Below are 25,981 nucleotides of genomic sequence, written 5' to 3'. Positions count from 1 at the left end.
ACGCTGTGGAGGAACAATTATTATGTCATTGTTGGAGATACATAGTTGAAATATAGTTCAAAACCACAACTAACTGATATGATAAAAGCAACCCATACAAAATGCATTAATTTCGGAACTTGCAATGCCATTGGAAGGTAACGGACGACTTTAAAACCACAATAATTTTTGCATATCCAAAAAAAATTATCTGAATGTTAAAATTTGCATATAAAATCACTCATATTCTTTACAATTCCGCAGTTTTGGCTGGGAGTCTAGTTAGTTCGTACCGATAGCACGTTTTGCACTCTACAAACGCAATTAATTTAATTTCCGAACCATGGCGGACAAAAAGAATTTACTATTGCTCTTTGATCGTCCAAATGAGCCAGTTTTCATGGGGAAAGGTAGAAAAACTGTTTTTGATCTGCCGGAAAAATTCTTTACCGATCGATACAAAATTATTGGAAAAGAAGTGCAGAGTCGCTTTGGCGACAGTGCCGAGAAACGAATTCCTGTTCGAGAAATTTCCATACCCGATCTACGATTACCTATGGAATTGCCGAGACAAAGCCAATTTTCGCTTTGTATTCCAGCTCATCGGCGCATGGCTGGTCGCTTGGTTGATATATTCATGGGTATGCATACAATCGACGACTTGCAGAGTGTAGCTGTGTATGCGCGTGATCGACTCAATCCGTATCTTTTTAATTATGCTCTCAGTGTGGCGTTACTTCATCGTAAGGACACCAAAGTGATGGATTTACCTTCATTCGTTCAAAGTTTTCCCGACAAATTTGTTGACGGGCAGGTGTTTCGGCAGTTGCGCGAAGAGTCCACTATTGTACCCGAAGGTTCGCGAATGCCGATCACAATACCACAGGACTACACTGCCTCCGATCTGGAACCTGAGCACCGTTTGTGGTACTTTCGGGAGGATTTAGGCGTTAACTTGCACCATTGGCACTGGCATTTGGTGTATCCATTCGAGGCGAGTGATCGTAGCATTGTGGATAAGGATCGTCGCGGTGAGCTCTTCTACTACATGCACCAGCAAATGATAGCGCGGTACAATGTGGAGCGGTTCTGCAACAATTTGGCTCGAGCCCACCCCTTTAATAATTTACGTGAATATATTAAGGAAGGTTACTTCCCTAAAATGGATTCATTAGTAGCTAGTCGCGGGTTGCCTCCACGTTTTGACTACACTCAGATGTCCGATGTGAGACGCGAACAAGACCAAATTAATTTAGACATTAGTGACTTGGAACGGTGGAGAGATCGAATTTATGAAGCTATCTCGCAAGGCTACGCAGTGGATGTAATGAGTTAAATTTTGATTTTCAATCCCATTTCCAATTGAATATCTTTTATTTCAGGAAGGCGGTAACCATGTACCACTTAATATTGACGTGCTGGGTAATATAATTGAGTCGTCGATAATATCACCTAATCGGGAGCTATACGGCGATCTCCACAACATGGGTCATGTTTTTATCGCTTATGCTCACGACCCCAATCATCGACACTTAGAGTCATTTGGAGTTATGGGCGATTTAGCCACGGCAATGCGCGATCCAGCCTTCTATAAGTGGCACGCTCACATCGATGATATTTTTCAAGACCATAAGACTCGTTTACAGCCATACACTCCTTCGCAACTAACATACGATGACATTTATGTAGAAGGTATTCAAGTAACCACTGAAGGTGGTAACCCAAATGTTCTACAAACCTTCTGGCAGCAATCCGATGTAGATCTTTCCCGTGGTATGGATTTCACGCCCCGCGGCAATGTATTTGCCCGCTTTACCCATCTACAACATATTCCTTTCACATATACTATCAACGTGAGAAATGACGGCGGTGTCAAACGTTTTGGTATGGTGCGTATATTTCTTGGACCCAAAAAGGATGAGGCAGGTCTAGATATGCTCTTCAAGGATCAACGCTTATTGATGATCGAACTGGATAAATTTGTCGTGGCATGTATGTATATTTGTATATTTTTAAGAAAAATCTTTTTGAAAAATAATTCCCATATGCAGTGAATCCTGGTGAAAATACTATTCGTCGTCGCTCCACTGAGTCAAGTCTTACCATTCCCTTTGACCGCACGTTCCGCGATCTGGATACAGATCGTCCGGCGACTGCAACTGATGAGGAATTGGAATTCAATTTTTGCGGTTGCGGTTGGCCAGAGCACATGCTGATACCGAAAGGTCTACCCGAGGGTTTTACTTGTGAGCTGTTTGTTATGGTGTCCAACTACGATCAGGACAGAGTGGGAAACCTTTATTTGCAAATATTAAATGTGTAAAGTTTTTACCTTGCTTATAATTTTCGCTTAGGTTGAACAGGAGCTGGTCGGAAGTTGTAGCGCTGCCGCCTCTTATTGTGGCGTGCGTGATCGACTTTATCCTGATCGCAGGGCCATGGGATTTCCATTCGATCGTCTGTCTGGTTCGGGAGCTGATCGCCTCGAAAATTTCCTTACACCGAATATGAGCATCGTTGATATAGTTGTACGCCATGAAAACCGCACGGTCACTCGCGTCTAAAGAGTTGTTTGACCGATGATGGTAATGATATCACCGTCGACGCCGAGAGGCGCTATCTAAATATATATACATACATTCTTAAAAACTAAAGCTAATTTTCTTTTCCCGCTCTCTGCTGGAAAATGTTACGTTACTTGTAGCAATTAATGGTACGAGTATAGGGTCTTAAGGCCTCTTTTTTGAACAAATCAAGATTATTTAGTACTGGTAGCCTTGTAGTTGGGACACTCAAAAATTAATTGATTCAATGGGTTTGTAGTTAATTCTGCACGTGGAACCCTGAAGAGCTAATTTTCTACCTAATCCTGTTCAATAAAGAAATCTGAAAAGTCCCTTTTATATTTCGGCTTCGGAAATAAAGTTTGCCATTGGTAATGGAGTAAAGCCTAAATCTATCACTGATATTTGTCTTACATAAATTGTCGGCACTGATACGGCTGTGTAAAGGACGCTAAGAAATAGCTCCGTCTGAATTTGGAAGAATCTGTCTGAGCCGTTTGATACCAAACAAGGTATCAGACAGGGCGATTCCCAGCGTTTTATTTATTTAATATGCTGTTAGAGAAGATAATAAGAGATGCAGAACCATTACATCAGCGATAGCAACATCTGTTCCACCTTCTCGAATTTAGATTGATGGGTCTGGTGGTGCATGAGGACTAAACGAAGTATCTCCTGTTATCAAAAAAACGGTCAGCGCATGCTATAACTTCGAAACAGTAGACGACTTCGTTTATTTGGAAATGAGCATTAACACCATCAGGCTTGCCAACAAGTGCTACTTTGACTGAGGCACAGAAGCATGGGAAATACTACATCGCAAAGAAGTGGCCTTTGTAGTGTCCGTGAGAAGGATTCTGAGAAAGATCTACCGGCCTTTGTGCGTTGGATTGCATGGAACTTCAGTAAAAAAGCTAGGCTGGTAAAAGTCCTTAAAAAAGACTAAACCGCTCAGCTGGGTTCACTCAAGAGGACTGATGGTTCCTTGGCCGAGATAAGGAGTGAGACTTTCAGTTCTTCTGAATACTCATCTTCCTGGAAATCAGGTGATGGTTTGACATTCAAGAGAAAGTCCGAACCACCGTTTCAATAAAATAATAGAGGGCGCGTATGGAATATTCCATGCTTTCACTGGGAGACACAGTTGTTCATTGTGAGTAAGATAAGCTATTAAATATTTTGCCAGTTTCAAATCGTCTGTTCCGGATGGTATCCTAACTATCGCACTGCTGAGCTTTTGGTAGCGATCTTGAAAAATATTTTTGCTGCGTCGCTTGCACTTGCTTACATACCACATTCATGGAGACTAGGTGATGTCGTCTTTATCACTTAAGGTTGGTAGATACGGTTTTGCTATTCCTAAAAACTTCAGATCCATTAGCATGATGCCCTTCATACTGAAATGTGTAGAGAGATTGGGTGAGTTGCGCATTCGCAGGAGGCGCTTATATTACACCCTCTGCCTATGCATCAACAAACATACCTATCAGGCTAGGAAGTTTTGTGGGACGGCTCTGCAAAATCTGGCAATGACAGCACTAAGAAAGAATACGATTTGGGCATTTGTGTGTACTTTTGAGAACGCCACCTTCAATAGCAAGGCGCGGAGTAGATTCTGTACTGGTAATTTAGATTCGATCAATCCTCGCTCAGAGGGTCATTAGGATACACGCAGAGGGGGGTAAACATGTCAAGTGCGGAGTGCATTGTGACTATCCTTAATACGGTGTGCTTTCTCCCTTGCTCTGGTGCTTGCTAGCTCATTCCCTGCCGGTCAAGCTTAACGGCTCTAATATCTACGCCCAGAGCAGAGGATGTGGCTTGCCTCATCACAGGCCCTCCTCTGTCAGTTGTGTTGTGCTCTTCACTAGAAGGAAGAAAGTTGAGTAGCCTTTTCAATCCTGCCCCATAGGACAAGTTATTAAAATTTCGTCTGAAGTAAATTATTTAAGTGTAATCCTAGATAGTAAACTTTTCCAGAAGTCTCACTTTTAATAAAATACCTCCAAAACCTTAACAGCTTTATATACATGTACATTTTCGTAAAGCTTGCCGTTTGTCACCTAGAGGAATCGCAGAATGCTGTTCGGGAGCTCTCCCTACAACACCTTGGGTTGCTATGGATGCACTGCTAAACCTACCGAGGCCATTCAGACCAGCTGTAGGCTTAAAAAAATAAATGCTGGGGTGATACAGAGTAGAGTCATCCAAGTCGCACTCAAGGCATTGGCCAGCTTACTAACTAGTAAGTAGTTGGTAATGCCAGTCTCGACTAAATTATATTGGAAAACACCACGAACTTTTTTTACTCTAGGTGCCAGATCACTCGGGAGTATCTGGTAATCAGACATTTGATCACTCGCATAGAGAAGGGTTTGCAATCAGTTATAGCTCTATCACTTTTGGCCGTCGAGGCCACCGTCAAAAACTGGCTGGAAATTTCGCCCAGAAACTAATGTTGCCCTCAATTTTAAAGCTTTCATTGAATAGATGGGACTGCAGACAAGCTGTGTGACTGTTGACTGGTTACCTGACAGTGATAGGCATACACAGCAACCCAATTTGCCCTTCCGACGAACACCTGAGGTCTTCAACACTCAACAATCTGCTCCGATTACACCTATCATTGGACAGGGTTGCCGTATGCGTGTAGGTTGAGCAGATTATTCTTCTTCTTATTTGGCACTACAACCGTTTTTCGCTTTGGGCCGAGACTAAAAAGCATCTCCAGTTGCGGATTTGCGCCAGTTGTTCAACCCAAATGCGGACAGGTCCTTCTGCACTTGGTCATTTCATTATGTTCGTGGGTGGATGTCAATATCATCCGCCAGCAAAATAGTTATTTGGCTGTACATAAGTATATGGTGCCGCTGCATTTCAGATTGGCAGCTCTTAAATATAATGTTGTCCAGCATCGGATTGAAAAAGTCCCACGAGAGTGAGTTGCCTTGTCTTAGACGTCGTTTGGTCCTTCCCAATTTGTGCTCAATGCCACTCTATATAGCCGTATTACAGGCAGCTTCTCTTAGTGCTTTCAAGGGCAGCTTTAAAATCACCAAAGCCGTGCTGTGAAAATCTGGTCAATGGTGGACTTACCAGGTCTAAATCCATACTGATAAGGTCCAATCAGTTGGTCCGTGAAGGGCTTGAGTCTTTCACACTGTATCGTTGACAGGGCCTTGTACGCAGTTTCGTCTTTCTGCCTCGTTTCTTCCTTTTAAATATACGTATCTCCTCCCTTTTCATCTTACGGTACCGTTCAACTGTCGCTCACGTATTTATTGGCTGCAGGCAGTGTTGCCAGAAGTGAGATTCATCTTTAAAATGAAGATATTTTTTATAAATAATCAGAAAAGTTTTCATACGAAGAGAATTACACAAAATAAAACTCTATACAAAAATTCTTCATAGTGAAGGTATCTGGCGGCACTTGAAGATTTATATTTTTGGGTTAGTTGGCAACAAATATTTCGTTTTTGTCATCAATTTACTGCTGCACATGCGATTGATTATTGATTTTTACGAATATGTTTTTGACTTGATTTTGTCTTTCAAAATTCGCGCTCAAATTCAGATTTATGCAGCTCAAACTCGGCGTTATGAATTTCCACAAGAGAAAAATTATGGATCGATATTTGTTAAAATAAAAAGTTAAATAATTTTGGTTTAAAAATTTAAATTAACAAATTAAAATTTCTGTAATTAAATTTATTGAAAAATCATCATCATCCAAGAGCGAGGATAAATGCATAGATCGGGAGACAGTTTTTCTCAAATAAATTTGAAAGAAACAAAAATTCGTAATAAGCTGGAAACCACCAACTTAAGTGGTATTCTTTAAACAAAGGATTATTTAAAATTTTTTTTTGTAATAAAATGAGTTCGTTATAAAATCTCCATTAAATAAAAAAATTCAAACAAATAATCTTCTACAGAAAAAAATATTTTTTCCATTTTTATTAACTTTTTTATGTTTTTTGAAGATTTTATCATCACTTGGAAGATGTTTAATACATTTTTTTTCTGGCAACACTGCCTGCAGGGTGGCTTTGTATGCTGCGTGTTTCTTTGCAGCAGCAATATGGCACTCATCTTCATACCTGCATCACTCCTGCGTGCCGATATTACGGAGTTTATAATAGATGTATGAAACAAAAGGTTTTTGAAAAAGTTGTAATCCGTATTTTCGGAGAGAGTTGTCACATATCTTAAAAATATTAATGCGTTTAATATGTATTCTAACAAAAATATCGGCTATGTATCGACAATCGGGCGTAATGGTTAAAAGTCTGAATGACTCCATTTCTAATAAAATCTTCATTAAAGCTATTGCGGCCTTTGTGTTGTGCAGTAAGACAGAACAACTTCTGCCGGGTCTGCTAGTAAAAAATTACTAAAAAATATTTATAAATAAAGGTGTAAACTTTAATAAACAATAAAGCCGTCGTCAAACTCTAATTTGTTTAGTACTTTGGGTAAAGAGCAATTGTCGAAAATAATGATATTGCGAGAATTGTGGTAATGCCGAATTTACGCTTCTCTGAAGCCAAATTTGCATTATGACATTCTTCCAGCAAGCGACCGATTTATGATCTACTTAATATCGGTGAATTATATTGAAAGGTCAAAACTGCTTTCATTATCTATGGTATTGTATTTGTGTACATACGCACTTATGCATATTTGAAAATCGAAACAAATAATTTCGACACAAATAGTCTAAAGAAAAAGCAAATTAGACGACATCATGTAAGAAAATCAATTCGAAAGTGTATCAAGTGAAATACTCTATTTTTTATTACCCTTTCTAGTAAAATAAAATTGAAGTAAAAAATGCGTATAAACTCAAAAACAACAACAAAAGAACCAACAGCGAATTTGCATAATCGATGGCATGCATTCCAGTGCTGTATGAAATTCCTCATGTCGGACTGAGAACAATTCAATTATCCCCATACTCAAATGATGTGGAATAAGTAAGAGCCGCACTTGCTTGCCAATTTCATGGTGCTTCTGTCACTTTAAAGGGATTAGAGATGTTCAATTTCGGTTTATGCATTGGAAAACTCAATTTGTAGCCCCACACTGTCCACAATAAAGCAGAAAAGGCCAACCGAAATAATCGCCCGCACTTAAATGCTCAGAGGGTGGGTTAACGGTACGTTCGGAATTGAGTGCTCCACTGTAGATATCTTAAAGCGCTAATAAATAAAGAGATTTTTAGATATTTCAATTTAAAAAATGATTGTTACTTATACACTACCGTGTCCTCGACTGCTTGTATTCGAAAGGCAAAGTATAAAAATCGAGCTGTTATTATTTTTGCCATGTAACACTTAAATTGAAATTGCCTAATTTTACCCGACGAGAAAGTGTGTGTTGGTAATTTTTTCCATATCTTGTTGGGGGTATTAAGAAGTGTCAAATTCCAAAGTGGTTATATCGTGTGTGTGTTGAAAAAGTGTATTAAATATGTTGAAGAGCTTGACAAGTTAAATTCCGAAAAGGACTATTGTTGGACGTGTTGACTGACAGTGCGGCCGCTACAGTATTGGTTGTCTGGTTCATTATAAGGCTTAAATAGCATTTAGCTTGCTTATCCGGCTGCGATTGACGTTTTCTTTGGAAAAGGTCGACTGTTAAATAGATAATTTAAAACAAGAAAAGAGGGCGCTGTCTTCGGCTATGCCTTAACTTAAACCTATTGCTGCATTTTAATTCATTTGTTTGGAAGCTATGCATTATAATAAATCGATTTTTACCATGTAATTTTTGTTTATAATAAGCAAATAATTTATAATAATAAATACTTTAATGGAGGCGTTATATACACTGAGAAAAAAGTCAACACCTAAATTGGTTAGCGTTACCAAATTTAAATTTCAAAAGGAATTAATGTGACTTTTGTTTAATATTACAATGCCATGGTTGATATTTTCAACAATGATTTGGTAATATTAACCACACTTTTATTTACGTGATCAAATTTTTGGGTTGCCGATTTTTACGATTGAATGCGCTTATGTTCTGCACTTCACAGATAATATAAATAACAGATTGGAGCTTACACATATGTTAGTGTTTGGCCGAGCTTCTCCTCCGATTTGTGGCGTGCGCCTTGATATTGTCACACAAAGCGGAGGGACCTCCTACAGTTTTACGCCGACTCCGAACGGCGATTGTATTTCATGGCGGAAATGCACTCGGAGGTTTTCCATTGCCTGCCGAGGGACGACCGCTGTTTAGAAAAAACCTTTTTTCTAAATATTTACGTGTTGCTTTGACCAGGGCTTGAACCCAGGTGATGCGGTGTGAAAGCGCGCACTGCTTACCACCACACCACAGCGGCCGACACACTTCACAGATGCTTTTCCATAATTCGGAGATAAAACCAAGTGTATTTGCCATGAAAAATCAAACAATGCCTTGTTTGAAAAAACCCATTGTGATTTTGGCGCAGTGCAACAAAAACTCATATCCGAACAAGATATAGTATACCTTATAAAGCACCGATATTAATGATTTTCACTTGTTTGAATAGGTAGAGAGATCACACAATTTCATGAATTTTTTGTTGAAAATAGTAATGCTTTTGTGTAGCCTAATAATGTTGAATTCGAAACTATTTTTACGTTATTCCCCAAAGTCTTTACCCACGAACCGTTCAAAGTTAAACCACTTTTATGTTGATTTGCCACTTTTCCAGAAAATGGTTCACTTGTTTACACATATTTCTTAAGCAATTTGAAGAATAGAGCTTCTTAATCAATTAAAAAATCTTACATTTTAATTAGTTAATAGTAAGTTAAAAGCAGTTGTACTTTAAAGGAGCTAAAATTTCCCTTTTTTAATTTAAAGGGTAAGCAGCTTTACCCACCATGATCTTAATTTTTATTCTATCTTAAAATAAATTATAGAATTTATACTTTCCAGTTTTGTATAACTTAGCTTGCACACTTTTGCACGTGTTTTATTTAGGAGGAACTTTTCTTATACAATGTTTCCACAATTCGGAAGATAATTGGCAAGGCGAATGACGAATGGGAGAGCGAATTACAAATGAGAGCGCAAATTACGAATTGTGTTAGCTTTTTATGGCGTTTAAATGTGTTTTTGAGGTTAGATCTGTATGGGAGGTATGCGTTAGTCACCGATTATGCCCATTTATGGGTGTTTTAATATTATTATAAACATATGACGAAAATTTCGGAGTCATATATTCTTCGGTCCGCTTTTTGTGGTATTTTTAAGGTGACTTTGGTGATGGCTTGTAAAGGCCTTTACGTACCTCATTACATATACCCACAAGGGGGTGTCCACGTTAATAGCCTCGAAAAATTACGAGTTATACACAGTTTAAGACTAAAAGTTTAAGGGAACCCTCATTAAGAGCGGTGTTCTTGGGAAAAATTTTCCTTTTAACGTTCTAGTATATCAATCTTATAGATTTTGGAACTAGAAACACGATTCCACTGTTTGGAAACCGGAAGAAAAGGTAATACCATCAATTTAAAAAACGTATAATTTATTTAAATCCTTGTCACGAATTTCTATAACTCGAACGAGAAGTAAGTTCAGATCACTGATTAGAGCCCTGGATTTTCTTTTTAATTGTGAAATTAAACGAAAGAAAACGACAGTCAAAATTTCGAAGTTTGGGTCTAGGTTAGGTTAGGTTGTCACGGTCACACTTAGGCTCAAGGACCATTGTGATGCCACATGTGTTGTCAGCAACTCCCAATTCCGCCCCAAACCCATTTTTATTTTCGCATGACTTTTAGAAGATCCCTGATTTCCACGTATCTAAGGCCGTCCAAGTTATTGAAGAATTGTCTACCCAGAGTGGAAAGTTTTCGTCTGGTTAGGGCAGGGAACTGGCACAAAATGTGCAGAATATTTCCACCTCCTCTTCATCTTGACACCTTCTAAGGATGGATTTTTAAAAAATTTTCAGATTTTTATAAAATTTTATATCCCGAGGTTATTTGAGTGGCTGAACCTTTGAATGTCAAATTTTATTCCTTGTCCAATAACTCTTAGAGCTGTTGTTTGTGCGAATTCGGCAGCCTGCCGTGCAGAATTTTTCGGTTTAAGAAAGTTCGTTATTTTTATGGAATACATTCGGAACGTAACACTTTTTGGTTTAGTTGATTCAATTCCATTGAAAATACACTTATTTTTCCAAATAGGTAAATTAATTTTGTCTTAAAATTTGGATCAGTAAATGATACCCTTTCGAAAGCTTCGAAATCTTAAAATTCAAATCAAAGGTATACGTGTTTTGTTGCTGATGTTTGTTTTGGGGGGTTGAAACCTCAAACCCCTACCTGCGTTCACCCCTGGCAAGATAATATTATTTTCATAGGGGTTGTTAAGAGGAAAACGTGACGAAACTGGGAAAACGTAGAAACCGTAAATGACTTGATCTAGAAAAACCGAAAATATGGGTACTTTGGTTTTGTCTGAACTTTCCGAAAATGCTTAATTTTTTCATGGGTGCAAAATCGTGTCGGACGGAGTAATAATAGATAGGTGCTTACACAATACGTTTATGTTTGGGCGAGCTTCTTCTCCAAAGGGGAGGGACCTACAGTAATACGCCGACTTCGAACGGCGATTGTATTTTTATGAGAAGCTGTTTTTCATGCCATTTCATCGTTTTGTTTGAAACTCTTTTCTTGGAAGTGCCTTTTCAAGCTCTAAATGACCATCGAAATTCGAAAGATAGAGTAGCCCCGATTTGATTTTGAGTTTAAGGACGAAAAACTAGGATTTTTTGTAAAAATAGCTTTTTTTCCTAACATTAACCTCAATGCGGGGCGTCTTAACATTATCAGGTTGAGCTGAAACTTTGCCAACCCCATTTTCTAGCATGTTGGCACATTTTAGGGGAATGCCTCGACGGGAGATCCAAAACTGATTTCTTGAGCCACACCACTATAGGTAGTCGTTTTTCGTACTTACAAGAGTAAATTTTTTGTCCTGTTTTTGTAAAAAAACGAACGACAACTGCTTAGCAGGTGGTTAAAGTCGTTGTCTGTGACTGAAATATTGGAATTCATTTTGCGTTCTGTTTTTTAGCTATTTTCGAACAACCATATTTAAGTTAATAATTATCTAACTAGTAATTTTTAGCAAAAAAAAAACCGACTTCAACTCCCATATAAAAAAAATATATATATATATATATATCTCATGATCCGCTGATCGGATCTTAACGAGATTAGTATGGGACCACCTCTGAGACACTACCTTTCCGATGCAAAGTTATGCGGTAACANAAAAAAAAAAAAAAAAAAAAAAAAATATTCCGACGAACTGATAACCTCCTGCTTTTTTGGAAGTCGGTTAAAAATTACCTAAGATATAGGAAATAAACAGCAAAGTAATAACTTTTAAGATCTATACCTGTTTTTTGAATGAATTTATTTTGGAGTGAAAAATACATACTTCCGATATACCATTTAATTATTATTTTTTTCTTAAAAAGGATATTTGAATATGCTTTTAAAATATTTCTATTTTCGCTTTTCAGCAGACAAATTAGGAAATTCATAGCATTCAGGTTTCAGTTCAAATTAATATAAATTGATAACGTTTTTTTAAAATTTGGCACTGCATATTTGCATTCGTAACTAGGTGGCATTTTTTCTTCAACATGAATATTAAAAAAAAAACTGCATTCAAACTTTTTCAATAAAACCACAAAGTAAAAAGTGACCCATTATAACCAATCGGTCGTCAAGGGTTGGGGTTTTTTTTGCAAAAATGTGGGAAATCGAATTCGAGTCAATAAAATAATTATGTTTTGTTAAATAATCTACTTGTTTGGCCAGAACTAGTTTTGGCCACGAAAATGGGCAACATGACCCATAGTGCACACTAGTGCGGATGCATAGCAAGAAAGTTGACATCTCGTAGGACACCGCCATGTTAAAATTACCAGTCGCTAACATTAAAAAATAATAGTATGGTAGCATTCTAGTCCGAAACTAGTAGTTTTCCTTGTACATACATATGTATGTATGAAGAAAATACAGAGTTGACGACTAAAAAAAACTATTTTTCAATTCGTTGATTTTTTATTACACACTATATCTTATTCGATGTTTTCATGTCTTTTGACATTCCTTTTTAAAGCTGTGCTACTTTTTCATGTTTCGAAAACAGCCAGCGCTACTTTTATGTTCTTAATTTGTGTGTGTATGTGCGCAAGATTAGATATACAGTGCCGACCACTGGAATAGCGCCCACTTTTGATCATCAGTATTGATTCTCTTTTGTTTAAACTTTTTTGTTAATACATTTTTTATAAAAAGATAGCATATTCTATAACAAAATTCAACAAAATTTTCATTTAAATTCCAAACTTATTTAACTTTTTTGCGTATGCAGTTTAGTAGTCAATTCAATTTTATATAATGAAGTGAATATTTCACGGAGCTAAAAACTACCCTTGATTTTTACCCAGGGTGTTTTGCAATTTATTTCATTTACACAAAAATATATTTAAAAAAGTTGGAAACTTTGATGAACATTTTTTGAATTATTTAAAATTTTGTACGTATGTACATACATATGTATGTAAATTTGATGATTGGTTTTTGTTATATAATATGCTGTGTATATTTTTTATAAAATACTAATGAGTATTAAATAAGTAAAAGGAAAGCTGTAAACTGGCCAGCACTGTATGCATGTACATATGTATGTATGTAATTCAAATAAATGAACAGTCTTTATTGCCCTTTTCACCGAATTTATTTAATCTATTTATCGGCTTAGTACTTGATATATAGCCACAGAGATATTTTTATTGCAAACACTTGTCAGTACACAGACAGCAGTGACTTTTCTACAAGCGAATGTAATCACCCCGGTTGCATTGAACAGCATTGGCAGCCTCCCTGAAGTATTTAGCTTTTTGATGTGTCCTATCTCCTTGAATTGAATGCGTGCACACTTCTATGTATGTACATATGTATGCATACTAAACCCATTAATGTATATGTATGCTTATATGTATAAAAAGTGACTACTGTTTTATTGTGGAAATGGTGCTTCTAATAACAAACGAATTGTAGGTTGTACTATACATACACCCATACACAACAACAAGTATGTATGTGCAATGCATATGGTGCAGTATTCCACAAACAATGAGAATGAATAGCTTGAATTCTTAAAAGAGAGGCTGCGAAACGAAATTAATTGCAGATTAGTTATTTGTTAAGTGCCCTCTAAGTATACACACATATGAACATATGTATGTATGTAAGTATATGTACATATGTATATACCTTTATATTACGGATGCGACAAAAATGTTAAAACCAATTTAATATTATCAGCTGAAAAACATAACAATCATTGAGTAACAGAACTTGCTATGCCGGAAGCAATCTCATATTGCACATTTGGACGTCTCCATATAAGCTGAGGCCAAAAGTAGACAGGAATCGTTATCAAATTTCGCTCAAATGTCGCTTATGTTCCATTTTGCACTTAGAAATTAATAAATGTGTAAAATGGTTAAGGTCGTTGGACTGCCACGCCCACAAAATTATATGCTGGTTTTAACCAGAAAAGCATAAAACCGAAATAAAGAAAACCATACCCACAAGCAGTGTTGCCACTTTAGTGCTTTTGCAGCTAGATTTAGCTAGCTATTTATTTTTCTATTTAGCTCCGAAAATTGGGTTTTAGGTCCTAGCTCTTTCTTTAGCTCTTTTCAAATTTTCTAGCACTTTTTTAGCTCCAGAAAGTTTTAGTTGTATTTGGTATATATGTATAAGCCAAAACTTAAGCGTTGATAAAATGGAAAATTTCGAGATGCAGTGTATCCACCATAAACTCTTGGATCTAGGTTAAAGGATTCAAAAATTAATTAGAAGAAAATCCTTTTTCTGATAGCGCCGATTTTGTTTTACCTTATTAATTTTACCTTTAACTTTCCAGAAAAATTTTGCGAAAATATTCAATTCAATTATTTATTATTTTGGTTTTAAATATGTTTTCAGCCCTTAAACTTATAAAATCTGGTATTTTTATTAAAATTGCCGAAAATGCAAAAACAACCTTACGTTAATAAATGCTTGACCTCAACAAAAATATGTAGCCCTTCATTTTAGCTACTATTAGTATTATTTAGCTCTTTTTAGCTCTTTTTTTTGACTGCCCACAATTCGTTCATGCAGAATGTGCATAGTGACGTCCGCTGTGTGGTGCGATGGTTTTTTGTTTATATATACAAGGAGAACGCGTCGAAAGCCTAACCCCCGTAGAGTGGAGCTTCAATACGAACTAAAATTCCTTGTCTGTCCGCTGTACCGTACACCCGGAATGGCCGCAATGGCCGAAGTCCTCATGGTTAAAGCACGGCAATTAGGATTTGAAGCAGCCATGGCCAGTTAGTTGTTGGTTAATATTGAAGTCTACCTCACCGCTGTATGCCCTACTAATCCAGATCTTAACATTAGGTATGAGGTGATGTGTGCATCAGCCATTGAGTGCGCCGTAGTGCGTGCGTTCGTGTGTTCAGTGCTGTGGAGCAGCCAGGAACAGTGAATGAGGCTACCTTCGTCAGTAAATCAATAGAGTGCAGACCAGCCGCCACAAGGGCTGCATCTTCCGACACCATCCGATAACCTTAATGCACAGAGTCTGTAGATCGACTGATGCCACGGCTGTATGAAGCTAGTTACTTGGAGTGCATCTACCCAGATCTCGGATCCGTAGAGGATCACGGATTTCAGCACACGAGCCGGTAGTTGCCTGCACTTTCGTTTTGGTCCCCTCGCGTGTACCATTATCCACGTGAGCGCGCAGTTTGCTTTTGCAGGTTTCTCGCAAATGTAATGCATATGCTCCTTGAATTTTAATCTAACGTCCAGTTTAATGCTCAGATATTTAATCGATGGCTTCGAATGCGTCATACACTCTCTGTTGCGGACCTTCACCTCCTCCGATTTCTAATTAGCGGGACTCAAACACATGGATTTCATCCAGTCGGTAATCGTCGCTACTGTAACCTCCGCTATCTGTTCGACGTCTTCAGGATATTTTGATTTTGACGATATCGTCCGGGAACCCTATAATTTTCACTTACTCAGGTACAAATAATTTTAACTCGTCATCGTATACTATGGTCCATAGCAACGCGCTTAGAACTAATCCCTGAGGAACTTCGCCTGAGAGCTTATGCCTTATTACGGCCGATTTTGTATCACAAAAAATGATTTTGTGGCAGAAGTAACTCTAAATGAGCTTAACTAGATACGCGGGAACCTCAAACTTCCGGAGCGCTTCCGATATTTTTTGCCAACTTGCCGAACGGAAAGCATTTTTGACATCTAGGGTGACGACCAGGCAGAATTCAATTGTACCACCTTTCCATCGCTTTCCTACTATTGTCTTTACCGCAATGACTTTTACCAGATGGCAGTACCTCTATGGTAGATTGTCCTTTCCGGAATCCAAACTGATTTGGTGCAATATTGCTCGTGGACGAATCAATGGCAGTGGTGATATGATTCGGCATAATGCATTCCACGATCTTCCCCACCATATCAAGCATACAAATCGGGCGGTAAGTAGCTGGATCGCCCGGAGGCTTATTGGGCTTAGGCAGTAAAACCAGGTGTTGGACCTTCAAACGTTAAGGAAAAATGCCCATTCTTACACAAGTGCCGAAAACTTTAGTGAAAACTTCGGTCTAGCGCCTCTATCATGGCAACGTTTGGGATAGCAGAGGGGCCCGGGGAATTATTCCGACTAAAGTTAGCATAGGCATCGCGAACCTCTTCAACTGTAACTTTTGGCACCTGAGTACCGCTGGCGTTATACGCTATAACACCTGAAAAATTTCCATTGGAGGCAAAATTTTCAAAATAAAAAGTTGAATGAAGGCGTGCAGAAAACTTAAAAAACTAAAGATGCAGTTCGATTCCCCATACCCGAGATAGGTTGAAACTGTCTTCTCTGGCAAAGTCTTTTTTGTGGCTATAGCAGTGTAATAGATTGGCGCTTACACATTTGTAGCGTGCGCCTTAATGTTGTCACACAAAATGAGGTTTTGGGTTTTCATTTTTATGGATGTACGCAACAAACTATAAATTTCTTTTCTCGAATACACCAATTTTTAGAGTGATACATTCGATACAAATTTACCGATCGCTTGTGCAAGCTACACGATTTTTCGTAATGCAATTATTTATGTTCCGGCCGGAAATTCTCTAGACAAAGCCCCGACTTCGTGTAGAGCCTGACAAGACTTCCGTAACTGAGATTTTTTTGGTTGTTCTGAAACAAGTTCATATTAGAGCCTGGATTGGCTCCACAATAATAGTTTCCCTGTGAGATAATCACTTTCGGTGTTCCGAAGATTTCCTTGAGATACTTTTTAGCAGTGCCCGGACTGGCTGTATCCTACAAAATACCCGGAATAACCAATGCGGCTGCTGGCAAGTATTTTTTGACCAAGGATTTCTTCATACCGCCAGGACAAGCTGTGGCAAGTGACAGCCATACAATAATAAACTATCGGACCACTGATTATTTTCTCCGAAGCTAAACCTTGTGTATCAAAAGTTAGACGGGCTGTAGCATACAAAAACTCATCGGAGATTTTCATTTCTGCAGCTGGGAAATTCTCTCGAAAGAAGTTACTTCTCTTAGATCCCAGACTAGCTCTTCCACTAAACATCTTAACTTGGGCAACTGATCCTGGTGCTGGCTCGTTATTCCTGATAATTATTTCTTGATCACCAACAAGACAAGCTCTGGCAAGCGACTGCGATGCAATGGTAAACTATGAGGGCGCTAGGTATGTTTTATAAACATAAATCATCTCCAGAATTACAGAAGAGGCCCAGTATTACACTTTATATAAAGGACTACATGCGAATTCTGATTAGTAATTCGACAGTTCGTTAGACCGAAGCTGCCCACAATCACTGGACAGTGGCTGCTTAGACCGAGCGTTACCTTTGTATCTAGCGCCTCGATAGGTGTCCTTGTCTGACCAGCGCCTGCCCAACCGAGAAATTTATTTCCGGATGGGATATGTAATCTGCCTTATCCTGAGTTTCGTTCGAAAAAAAATTCACTCGAAAAGTTTTCAGCCGCCCATAGTAAATACATGGAATCAAAAGTGAACAGGTTCGGGGAAAATTAAACTCATGATAAGGCTGAATAAAAATCAAAATTGTGTAAATCTTGTGATTTTACAATTTTTAATTACTTTTTGTATACCTAAATAAACACATGTTCTAAATTTTGTATGTAAATTCACATTATGTAGGTGAGTAGAGGTCATGGCTTAATGAAACATTAGCGGATAAATGTGTCATTGCTTGATTACTCCTGCGAACCTCTTGTTGCTTTACAAAATGCAAAACAGAAACTTCGTCGTCTGACTGAATTTGGGAGTTAATACATAAATATGTATGTAGCCCAGTGATATACTATGTATAAGCATATGTATGTAAATTTATATGTACAAGTACATCCATATATGTATCTATATATGTACATATGTAAGCATGTATTTAAGTTGAATTGAGCCAAGCATCGTTGTTGTGAGTGCTGTAAGCTTAAACCATTTGTGCAACCAATATTGTGGTAATAATAGCAACAGCTGTTGCAATGCAAGCAATGGTACTAGAGATGGTGGTGGCAACAGTGCAAAGTCAATATTTGCACAACAATTTAAGAGAGTCAGTGCGTCAATGACTAAGAAGCAAAGGGCAGAGGAACACTTGATGCTACTATTTATAGCTGTTTTCGGTTGGACGGGGAAAGTTTTTGGGCGAAATGTTTGGTAAATATGAATCAACACTTATACGTTAGGATGAATTTGTTGAAGCAACAACAAGAAATACATAGATATCATAATAATTCATTTCTATAGATCGTAGTTTTCCAGCAATGACGAGAAAGCAGATAGCAGACGAAAACTCCCAAAAATACTTCAAAAAAGCCTCAAAAAATTCTTTTGCTTAAGTATGTAGAAGGAGAAGGTAATAAACATCAATAAAAGCAAAATAAATAAAGGTAGGCGGTAGAGACAATATTGCACACAAAAATATATGTTTGTACTTACATATCTAAACCGGGAAAAGTCGCACATTTTTCGAAACAACTACGCTTTTTAGCATTGAACATATCCTAAATTTAAAATCCTTTATTTTATTCGCGTATCATTAACGCCATATTCGTAAAAGTTCTCCTTCCTTGTTCTAATTTAATTATTGAAAAATTTCATAACTTTTGGTTCAATTATTCGATGATTCAATTAATCAAGTATTGGACAGCAGACGTGCCGCCCGCAGTCAACGGCGCGGGCAGCTGGCAGCTAGTGAAAGTGCCATCCCACCCTGCTCATACGTGCAAGTGGTTTGCTCAGACGAGTAACTTACCCGCATGAGTTTGTTTGAGCATCTCTAAACTAACCCAATCCCAAATTAAGACAAATTTCCTTTCGCATGATCGAAGGCAATTTTAAAATCGCCACAGATATGCTATGTGTGCTAAGCGTTTTCTAATGTTTAGAATATGGTGGATACCTGGTTTGTACCTATGGTGGATTTACCGGATCTAATGTCATACTTATAAGGCCCAATCAGTTTGTTGGTGGTGGGTTTTAGCCTTTCAGTCAATATGCTTAATAAGAGCTTGTATGCGGGGTTTGCGGTTCCAGTCGTCAGACATGTGTTCACCCAATATTTTTTTTCAATGAGGGTTGAAAAATTTCCCGGCACCGTATATGAATAGCTTAGATGACAGGTCATCAGTTCCAGTTTCCTTGCGGTTTTTAGCCTCGAAACTGGTCGTCATATTCCTGACATTGATTTCGTCGCCCGTTGACACCTTTCGCATGTCGCCTAACTTTGTGATATAATTTTCGGGCGGTCTTTTTGTCGTCCGCCTTTTTTTTTACATCAGCGCATGCGCGACATCATATTTTCTGCAACAGCGTGCTATCGCTCATCACACCAATCCGTTTTCAGGCTCGTTGAAATTCGATCACGTCTTCGGCAGTACTGAGTCCAGAGACGTGTGCGTATCTTTGCTGCAATAAGATAGTGAATCCAGTCGATATTTGGTCCTCAGATCATATATACATCAAACATAATTGGATGCATGCCTGCCGTCTATAACAACATGTTTTCGATTCTCACTCTGCAGACAAGCACGTATGTTACCTGCTGGGTACGGGACCAACCTCTTACTGGACGTTTTGTTGTGGTGGCTGAATTTCTATCTTTGCTAGTCCTGGATGTGAAATCGCCAAGAAAAATTTTAATATGGCATCGGGGCAGCTCCAATACATTGAAGATACCAATGAACTTGCAAGGCGCTAAAGCTGATGCCACATGAAACGCTTACTTCGCTTTACGTGACAGATTCGCTTTGACAGCTAAGATGAATTGTATGAAAATGCACAAAGCATGCCACATAGATCATTGAAGCTGCAGCGCGAAGCGAAAAGATGGCCAACTCCCATCTTTTTGCGCGCTTTGACAATCAGCCGGTTTAATATTTATTTTGTTTCGTCCAAATTCGAGTATTCATGCTGAAACATAAAACTCAATTACATTGCTGATAATTTTAAAGCAAAATATCTTAAATCCACAGCAATTTTGACGAGTAAAAAAGCAGTGCAAAATTGATTTCTTGGCGTTCATTGTGGCATACCTTTTGCGTCTGGCGCTTTGCTGGCAAATTTATAAATGTCACGCAAAGCTACAAAGTTTTATCTGGCATCAGCTTAAAACGCCATAATTTAATTAAAGTTTTTAAACAGGAAAATAAAAATGTTAAGTTTATGAGTTCACAGTGGGTAGGGTAGTATTATTAAACAATTTGAGCTCAATTTTTTGACAGGTGGCAACCTTTTTCGAAAGAGTAAAACCTTATTCCACATATGCAGTCGGAACCCCTTAATTCGGCACCTCATTTTTGAAAACCAAACGAACGGTGCAGACCTGATGAACTGGACAAAAATCCCTTCGCGTATTAAATATATACTTTATACTTATAGTCCTTATGTTCCATTGGGGAGTGTGACCAAATGAGCGAAAATTTAAAAATCTCATTTTGATGTGCATTGCGGCAAGACGCTTTTCCACTGAAATGGTCAACATACTCGACGAAAAAGTCTCTCTCCCTCCATAGGGCCACACCAAATTTGCACTCCTTTACATGGCAGTTCATGTAGACAAGGTGCAAGGTGCTTGCTCTGTCTACCTAGCCTTTTCCGTCGCATATCTTGAACGGCGATAAGGTCATTCGCAGTCATCCCCATGACATCAGCCAGCTGGTCAGAGGAACATTTCTCATTAAGTGTCCGTACATTCGAGGTGTCTACCCCCAAATCATAGTCCTATAAACGTTCGTAGTGGTAATCATCGCATCCAAGGCAATATTTTCATTTTAATAGGAACTGTTTACATATAGGGTCCAAACCCTAACCCACTAATTGAAACTGGGGTATATTCTGTTGAGTATATGTATGTTTAAATTAGGAGCTGCTTGCTTCAACAACGCTGGCTGGTTAACGCATCTCGCACATAATTGCACTTCTATGTAGGAGCAAAAAATGGGTTTTAATTTTGATAGGCAAAACTCAAAAACAACATCGATTAGTTTTGTCATATAAACTTAGTCATATTCCATAGGTAGGTAGGCACACCGCTGTAATACCTCAACTTTAATCCACCACTACTTTATGTCGAATGCATTACTTAAGCCCTTTTATTTTCACTCTACCATACAAATATGTTGCATAATTTTCGTCTAGAATTCTCAGTTAAAATAAGACTTCTTAAACTTTCTACGTTGCTCTGCATAAAAGCGCCAATTTTTTGGTAAGAGTATAATCTCTGCTGCATGCCCGTGTGGCTGCCTATCGATACTTTGTTTCACTTAGCCACAGAAACAAATGATTATCCTTCAACATCCGTAGTGCCTGCCCGCCTACTTACTCGTAGTTTGCATCAGTTCTTGGCTGCTATAACCAAGGTGGAAAAAGGAGGACCTCGACTGTAGAAATCACTCAATTGCGCTGCGACAGCAAAATGCAAAAAGTCAAATAAAGTAATATTTTACAGATGCCAAAACAAAAACAAATACCAAAAACACAGAGTCAAGTAAATACAAGGAGAAATTGAGTAAAAACCGCAAAATTGATGGTACAGACACAACTTTGATGCTGTGCATACAGGATTAAGCTGATGCGCCACTGGTGCCATCCGACAGTTAGACAAACAACCGACCGGCAAAGTAGCGCCCAGTAGCATATTGGGAGCTAGTATGTATGTACTATGTTTGCTGGTACATGTGTATGTATGTATGTAACTACTATATAGACGGTTGATGGAAAGTACTCATGGTTTGAAAGTAGGGCGACAACGCTGCATTGCATTGGTGTTGAGAAGGACGGAGCGTCTGAGCTTACTGGCGCTTAGCTGTGCTACCATATGCACTATTTTTTGGTATTAAAAACTTAAAATTTCAGCTCCGAACTTACCAATGAAACGGCTTTTGGAAACATTTTTTTAATATAATGTATAAGCATGTTGGTCTCTTTGACATTTGGATGAGGTTAAAATTTTATCTGGGTATATAATCATGAGTGGCTATTTTTTTACTTTTTTGGTATATATTTTTTAAGTTTTCATTAAAATACAATTTCACGATGGAATCTTGATGTTTATGCAAAACTGAAAAGAATGCGTTGTCTAAGATAAGTGTGCCACCATTTTCGATCAAACACGTTTTTGTAGAAAAATTTAACGACTCGTGAGGTTTGCGCATTTACCAATCGAAAGCATAAAGCCTAAAGAATGTGTTAAAGAGATGAGTGAAAATTACTATTATTACTTACCTGTTCATACCTGCCAACCCAGTGGGCATGCCAGGAAAAAAAATAAACAACCCAACGTTTACAGTCTATAGGCTTATAACTGTCGTTTGGTACATAATTTTTTCATTAAACAAATGAAAGCAAAACTAAAAGACACCTATACTTTTTGAATATGTATTTAATTAAAATTATCCAGGCCAGAAGCTTTTTAGCCAACCCACTCGCGCAATATTTACCAATACGTTAAATATCATATAAAATAGATTTCATCCATTAAACAGATGGGTGAAGGTCTAGCCCTATTCGGATCGTAGACTATTAAGAATTGCCTGAAGTTTAATAACGTTTCGAAGGCTTTGAGGCTAGCTTCTAGCCTACCATCTAAGGGTAGCCGCTTGAATTGCTAGGATTTTCGATTAAACTACTTTATCTCGCCTGTGAATCGCAAATCCAAATGGACTGCGCTTCATGGTGTGGTTCTACAGTTAGAAACGCTAACGGAGAATATGCAGCAAATACCCTTCTTTGATGTATTGTGATCCTTCAACAATGCACTGTCATTTATAATTAGGGGTATTCTCTGAGTCTTACAAAGCCCTTTCGCGATGCACGTTTTGCATGGATTGCACGGTAAAAACCGGTTTCCATATGGAACAGCTTTGCAAACCGTGCAATTCGCAATATGGAATAACCTCTTAGCAGAAAATGATTTTTAGCGAAATTTTTGGGAAATGGGCGTGGGATTGCCCACTTACGCCTACATATGTGTATATCGGTACCCGGTTTATCAATTTCTACCAAACTCGGCACATTTAGCAACCTTGACGCAAAATTACTGCCACTTACCATGTAACGGTAAATTTTAAATACGAAAACTCCGATCTTTCAATAACTAAAGATGCCTACTTTCAAGAATCTTTTAACAAGACACAAGATTATTGATTTTTGGTTAAATGGGCTTGTCACCACCCACTTATGACTACAGAAGTATATATCGATAACCGCCTTACCGATTTCCACCAAATTTGGTCCACTTATTTCAATATATCATAGCATATTATTGAAACTGTTTGACATTGGGAAAAATACTCTTCTGAAAAAACGATATTTAATATGTGCGCCGGGTATATAAGGTTCGGTTTCGCCCGAACTTATATTTCTATACTTGTGCTTGCCTGAAGTTGACGCAAATAATGTCGGCTATATTTGGTTTCAACAAGTTATCGTGTGATATCACACCTGTGGATTTTTTTCTTTGGGGTTATGTGAAGTCAGAAATCTTTGAAGCCAACATTGCTCGCGTAATTTTCGCAATGCTGGAAAGGTTAATTGAAAATTGGACCGTCCGAATGGAGCAGGTTTGTTACATAAAAAACATTTTCATCCAAACCAAGCGACAAACACGCCGTTTGACAGTTCATTTCATGTAATAATTCTCATGGTATGAGCTATGATATTTATTGCATGAGATCTGCGATGAGCGGTCTCCATTTGCAATATATCTTATGATATGCTTCGCATGAGATCGGCGCATAATTGAACTACAGCGGCCAAAAGTATTAAAAATGCTAGCTAAATGTCCAACAAAAAGAATCGTTTCTAAAAATTATTGACTAAAAATAGTACAACCACTTCACAATCTGGAATGAATTCATTTATTTTCAACAGGCCTAAAGCATCTTCGTCAAGTTCTTTGGGGAATGCCGTTTATATATGGATCTGATGTACATATACAATAATGTTCGGAAGATATCTTCGTTTGTCGCTAATCTTGAGTGTTTTTATTGTGCGATCAAGTATATCCTTAAAAGTAGGCAGCTACCTTTTTTATCTTTATTTACCCCCATTTGATTGGAAAATATTGGAAATCTAAAAAAAATCTTATTTCTTGGTAATACCGTATGCATGGTGTAAGGTAATTTTTTCTAAAAATTATTAGAATCTCACAAATGAAACATTAGGTTAAAGGTGCGGTTGTCTAGTTTTCAAATATAGAATTTTTTTGTTAGGGTTTAAGATTTATTATTTATAGGGTTAAAAGCCCAGTGATACTAGAGCAGCTGAAATCCCGTATTCTTACGTAGTTTCACTTAAAACATCATAACTTCAATTGGCGTAAAGTTGCGCAAACTTTTTTTTCCGTGTAGTGGGTGGATTTTGCGTGATTTTAATGAATTCAATGTCAAAACATAGCCAAGCGGAGAAAATCTTCGAATCCTTCATCGAAATTAAAAACACGAAATAAAATTTGTGTTTTATTACAGAAGCTATTGCTGCAACCTGTTATTTCAAAATAAAATATTTATATCTAATTTTAAATCTGAATATAATAAGTAACTTAAGTCCGTATTTCTTAATAGGCCCTTGCTAGGAAAAAATTCTTAAACTGCGGATTTGAAAATAACTGCGTTGCGAGTAAAAAATTTCAACAATTTGAATATGTCAACTTCTTAAGCAATTTTCACTTTATTTCATTAAATTGACACACAAAACAACATTAGATCATTAGAGCACAAGCAAGCAAATGTGTAGCAAAGCAAACTACAAAAATTTAAATGCAACCAAAATTACCAATCGCCGCCTTATTTGACCAAACTGGTAACCCTAATTTAGTAAAGCGAGTTATTGTTTCATTTCTCCATCTGCACTTCCGCTGTTTTTGGCAGTCCATCGGTCTCATCGCTTGGCAATCAACTATGTATACATACATATATAAGTACACACATTGTTGCTGCAAAAGATATGGACCAATTGAAGTTGTTGTATATGGGTGCATCTTCAAAAGTTACAGGGTTGGAGTCTGTTTATCCTGGTTACGTATACAGCTTAACTTTTGCTCTGCTGTTATATTTTGTTCAGTTGCAACAAAATTTTGTAATCGCCTGATTTCCGTCTGAGAGCTGGCATGAAATATTACACACAGCTTTTAGCAGGACAATTAATTAGGCGAACAACACCAATAGCATCAAGTCCTGCAGCATATTTTGAAGATGTTTGATTAAGGGATACTTCTGTACACATGTAGCAGAAATCGTAGGGAGTTGTCTGTCTGAGTGTTGTCATAATCCTAGCATTAAAAAGGGAATTCAATGTTTAATTTATTTGACCATTTAACAAAGCGTATCCGCAGGTTAGACCAACCAAAACATGCACGTTTATAACACATACACATCTACATAAGAATATGGACGAGTGAGCAAGCTACATATGTATGTAACAATTTTTGTATTAGGTACATATACATAATTTTAACAATTAAAATTAACAGGCCTATTCTGAGCGACACCAAACATTTTGTAACCGAAAGTTAAAAAAATTTTATCAATAAAAACTAAAACAGTAACTTTAGTTATATAGTCAATAGACATATAATACCAAATTTCAAAATTTGTGCAATATTAAAAAAAAAAAATAAATAATAAAACTTTCGCAAAAATTTTAAGTTTAGAAAGATTTTGAGTACGCAGCTTTGTAACCCATTCAATTCTCGTACAATAAGGTGCAAGTTTGAAGTTGCAAAAATCCCCTTGACTTCAAACTTCCACTTTATTGAACTAAAATTTAATAGGCT

The 25,981-nt window shown here is 37.6% G+C and overlaps 1 protein-coding gene across 1 annotated transcript; it reads left to right on the top strand.

Annotated features, from left to right (window-relative positions):
• Positions 1–252: 252 nt before the first annotated feature.
• Positions 253–2,691, top strand: LOC108359321 (phenoloxidase 2-like). Its single transcript, XM_017611141.1, has 4 exons — positions 253–1,303; positions 1,362–1,971; positions 2,031–2,266; positions 2,334–2,691. The coding sequence occupies exons 1-4, from the start codon at positions 323–325 to the stop codon at positions 2,541–2,543; spliced, it is 2,037 nt and encodes a 678-aa protein (XP_017466630.1). The 5' UTR covers positions 253–322; the 3' UTR covers positions 2,544–2,691.
• The last annotated feature ends 23,290 nt before the right edge of the window (positions 2,692–25,981 follow it).

Source organism: Rhagoletis zephyria, unplaced genomic scaffold (genome assembly GCF_001687245.7).
Source record: "Rhagoletis zephyria isolate East Lansing unplaced genomic scaffold, Rhagoletis_zephyria_1.1 Rzeph_scaffold_00372, whole genome shotgun sequence".
In the NCBI taxonomy this organism is placed as follows: Eukaryota; Metazoa; Arthropoda; class Insecta; order Diptera; family Tephritidae; genus Rhagoletis; species Rhagoletis zephyria.
Note: the sequence above shows the minus strand (reverse complement) of the source record. Positions and strands in the feature narration are given on the sequence as shown.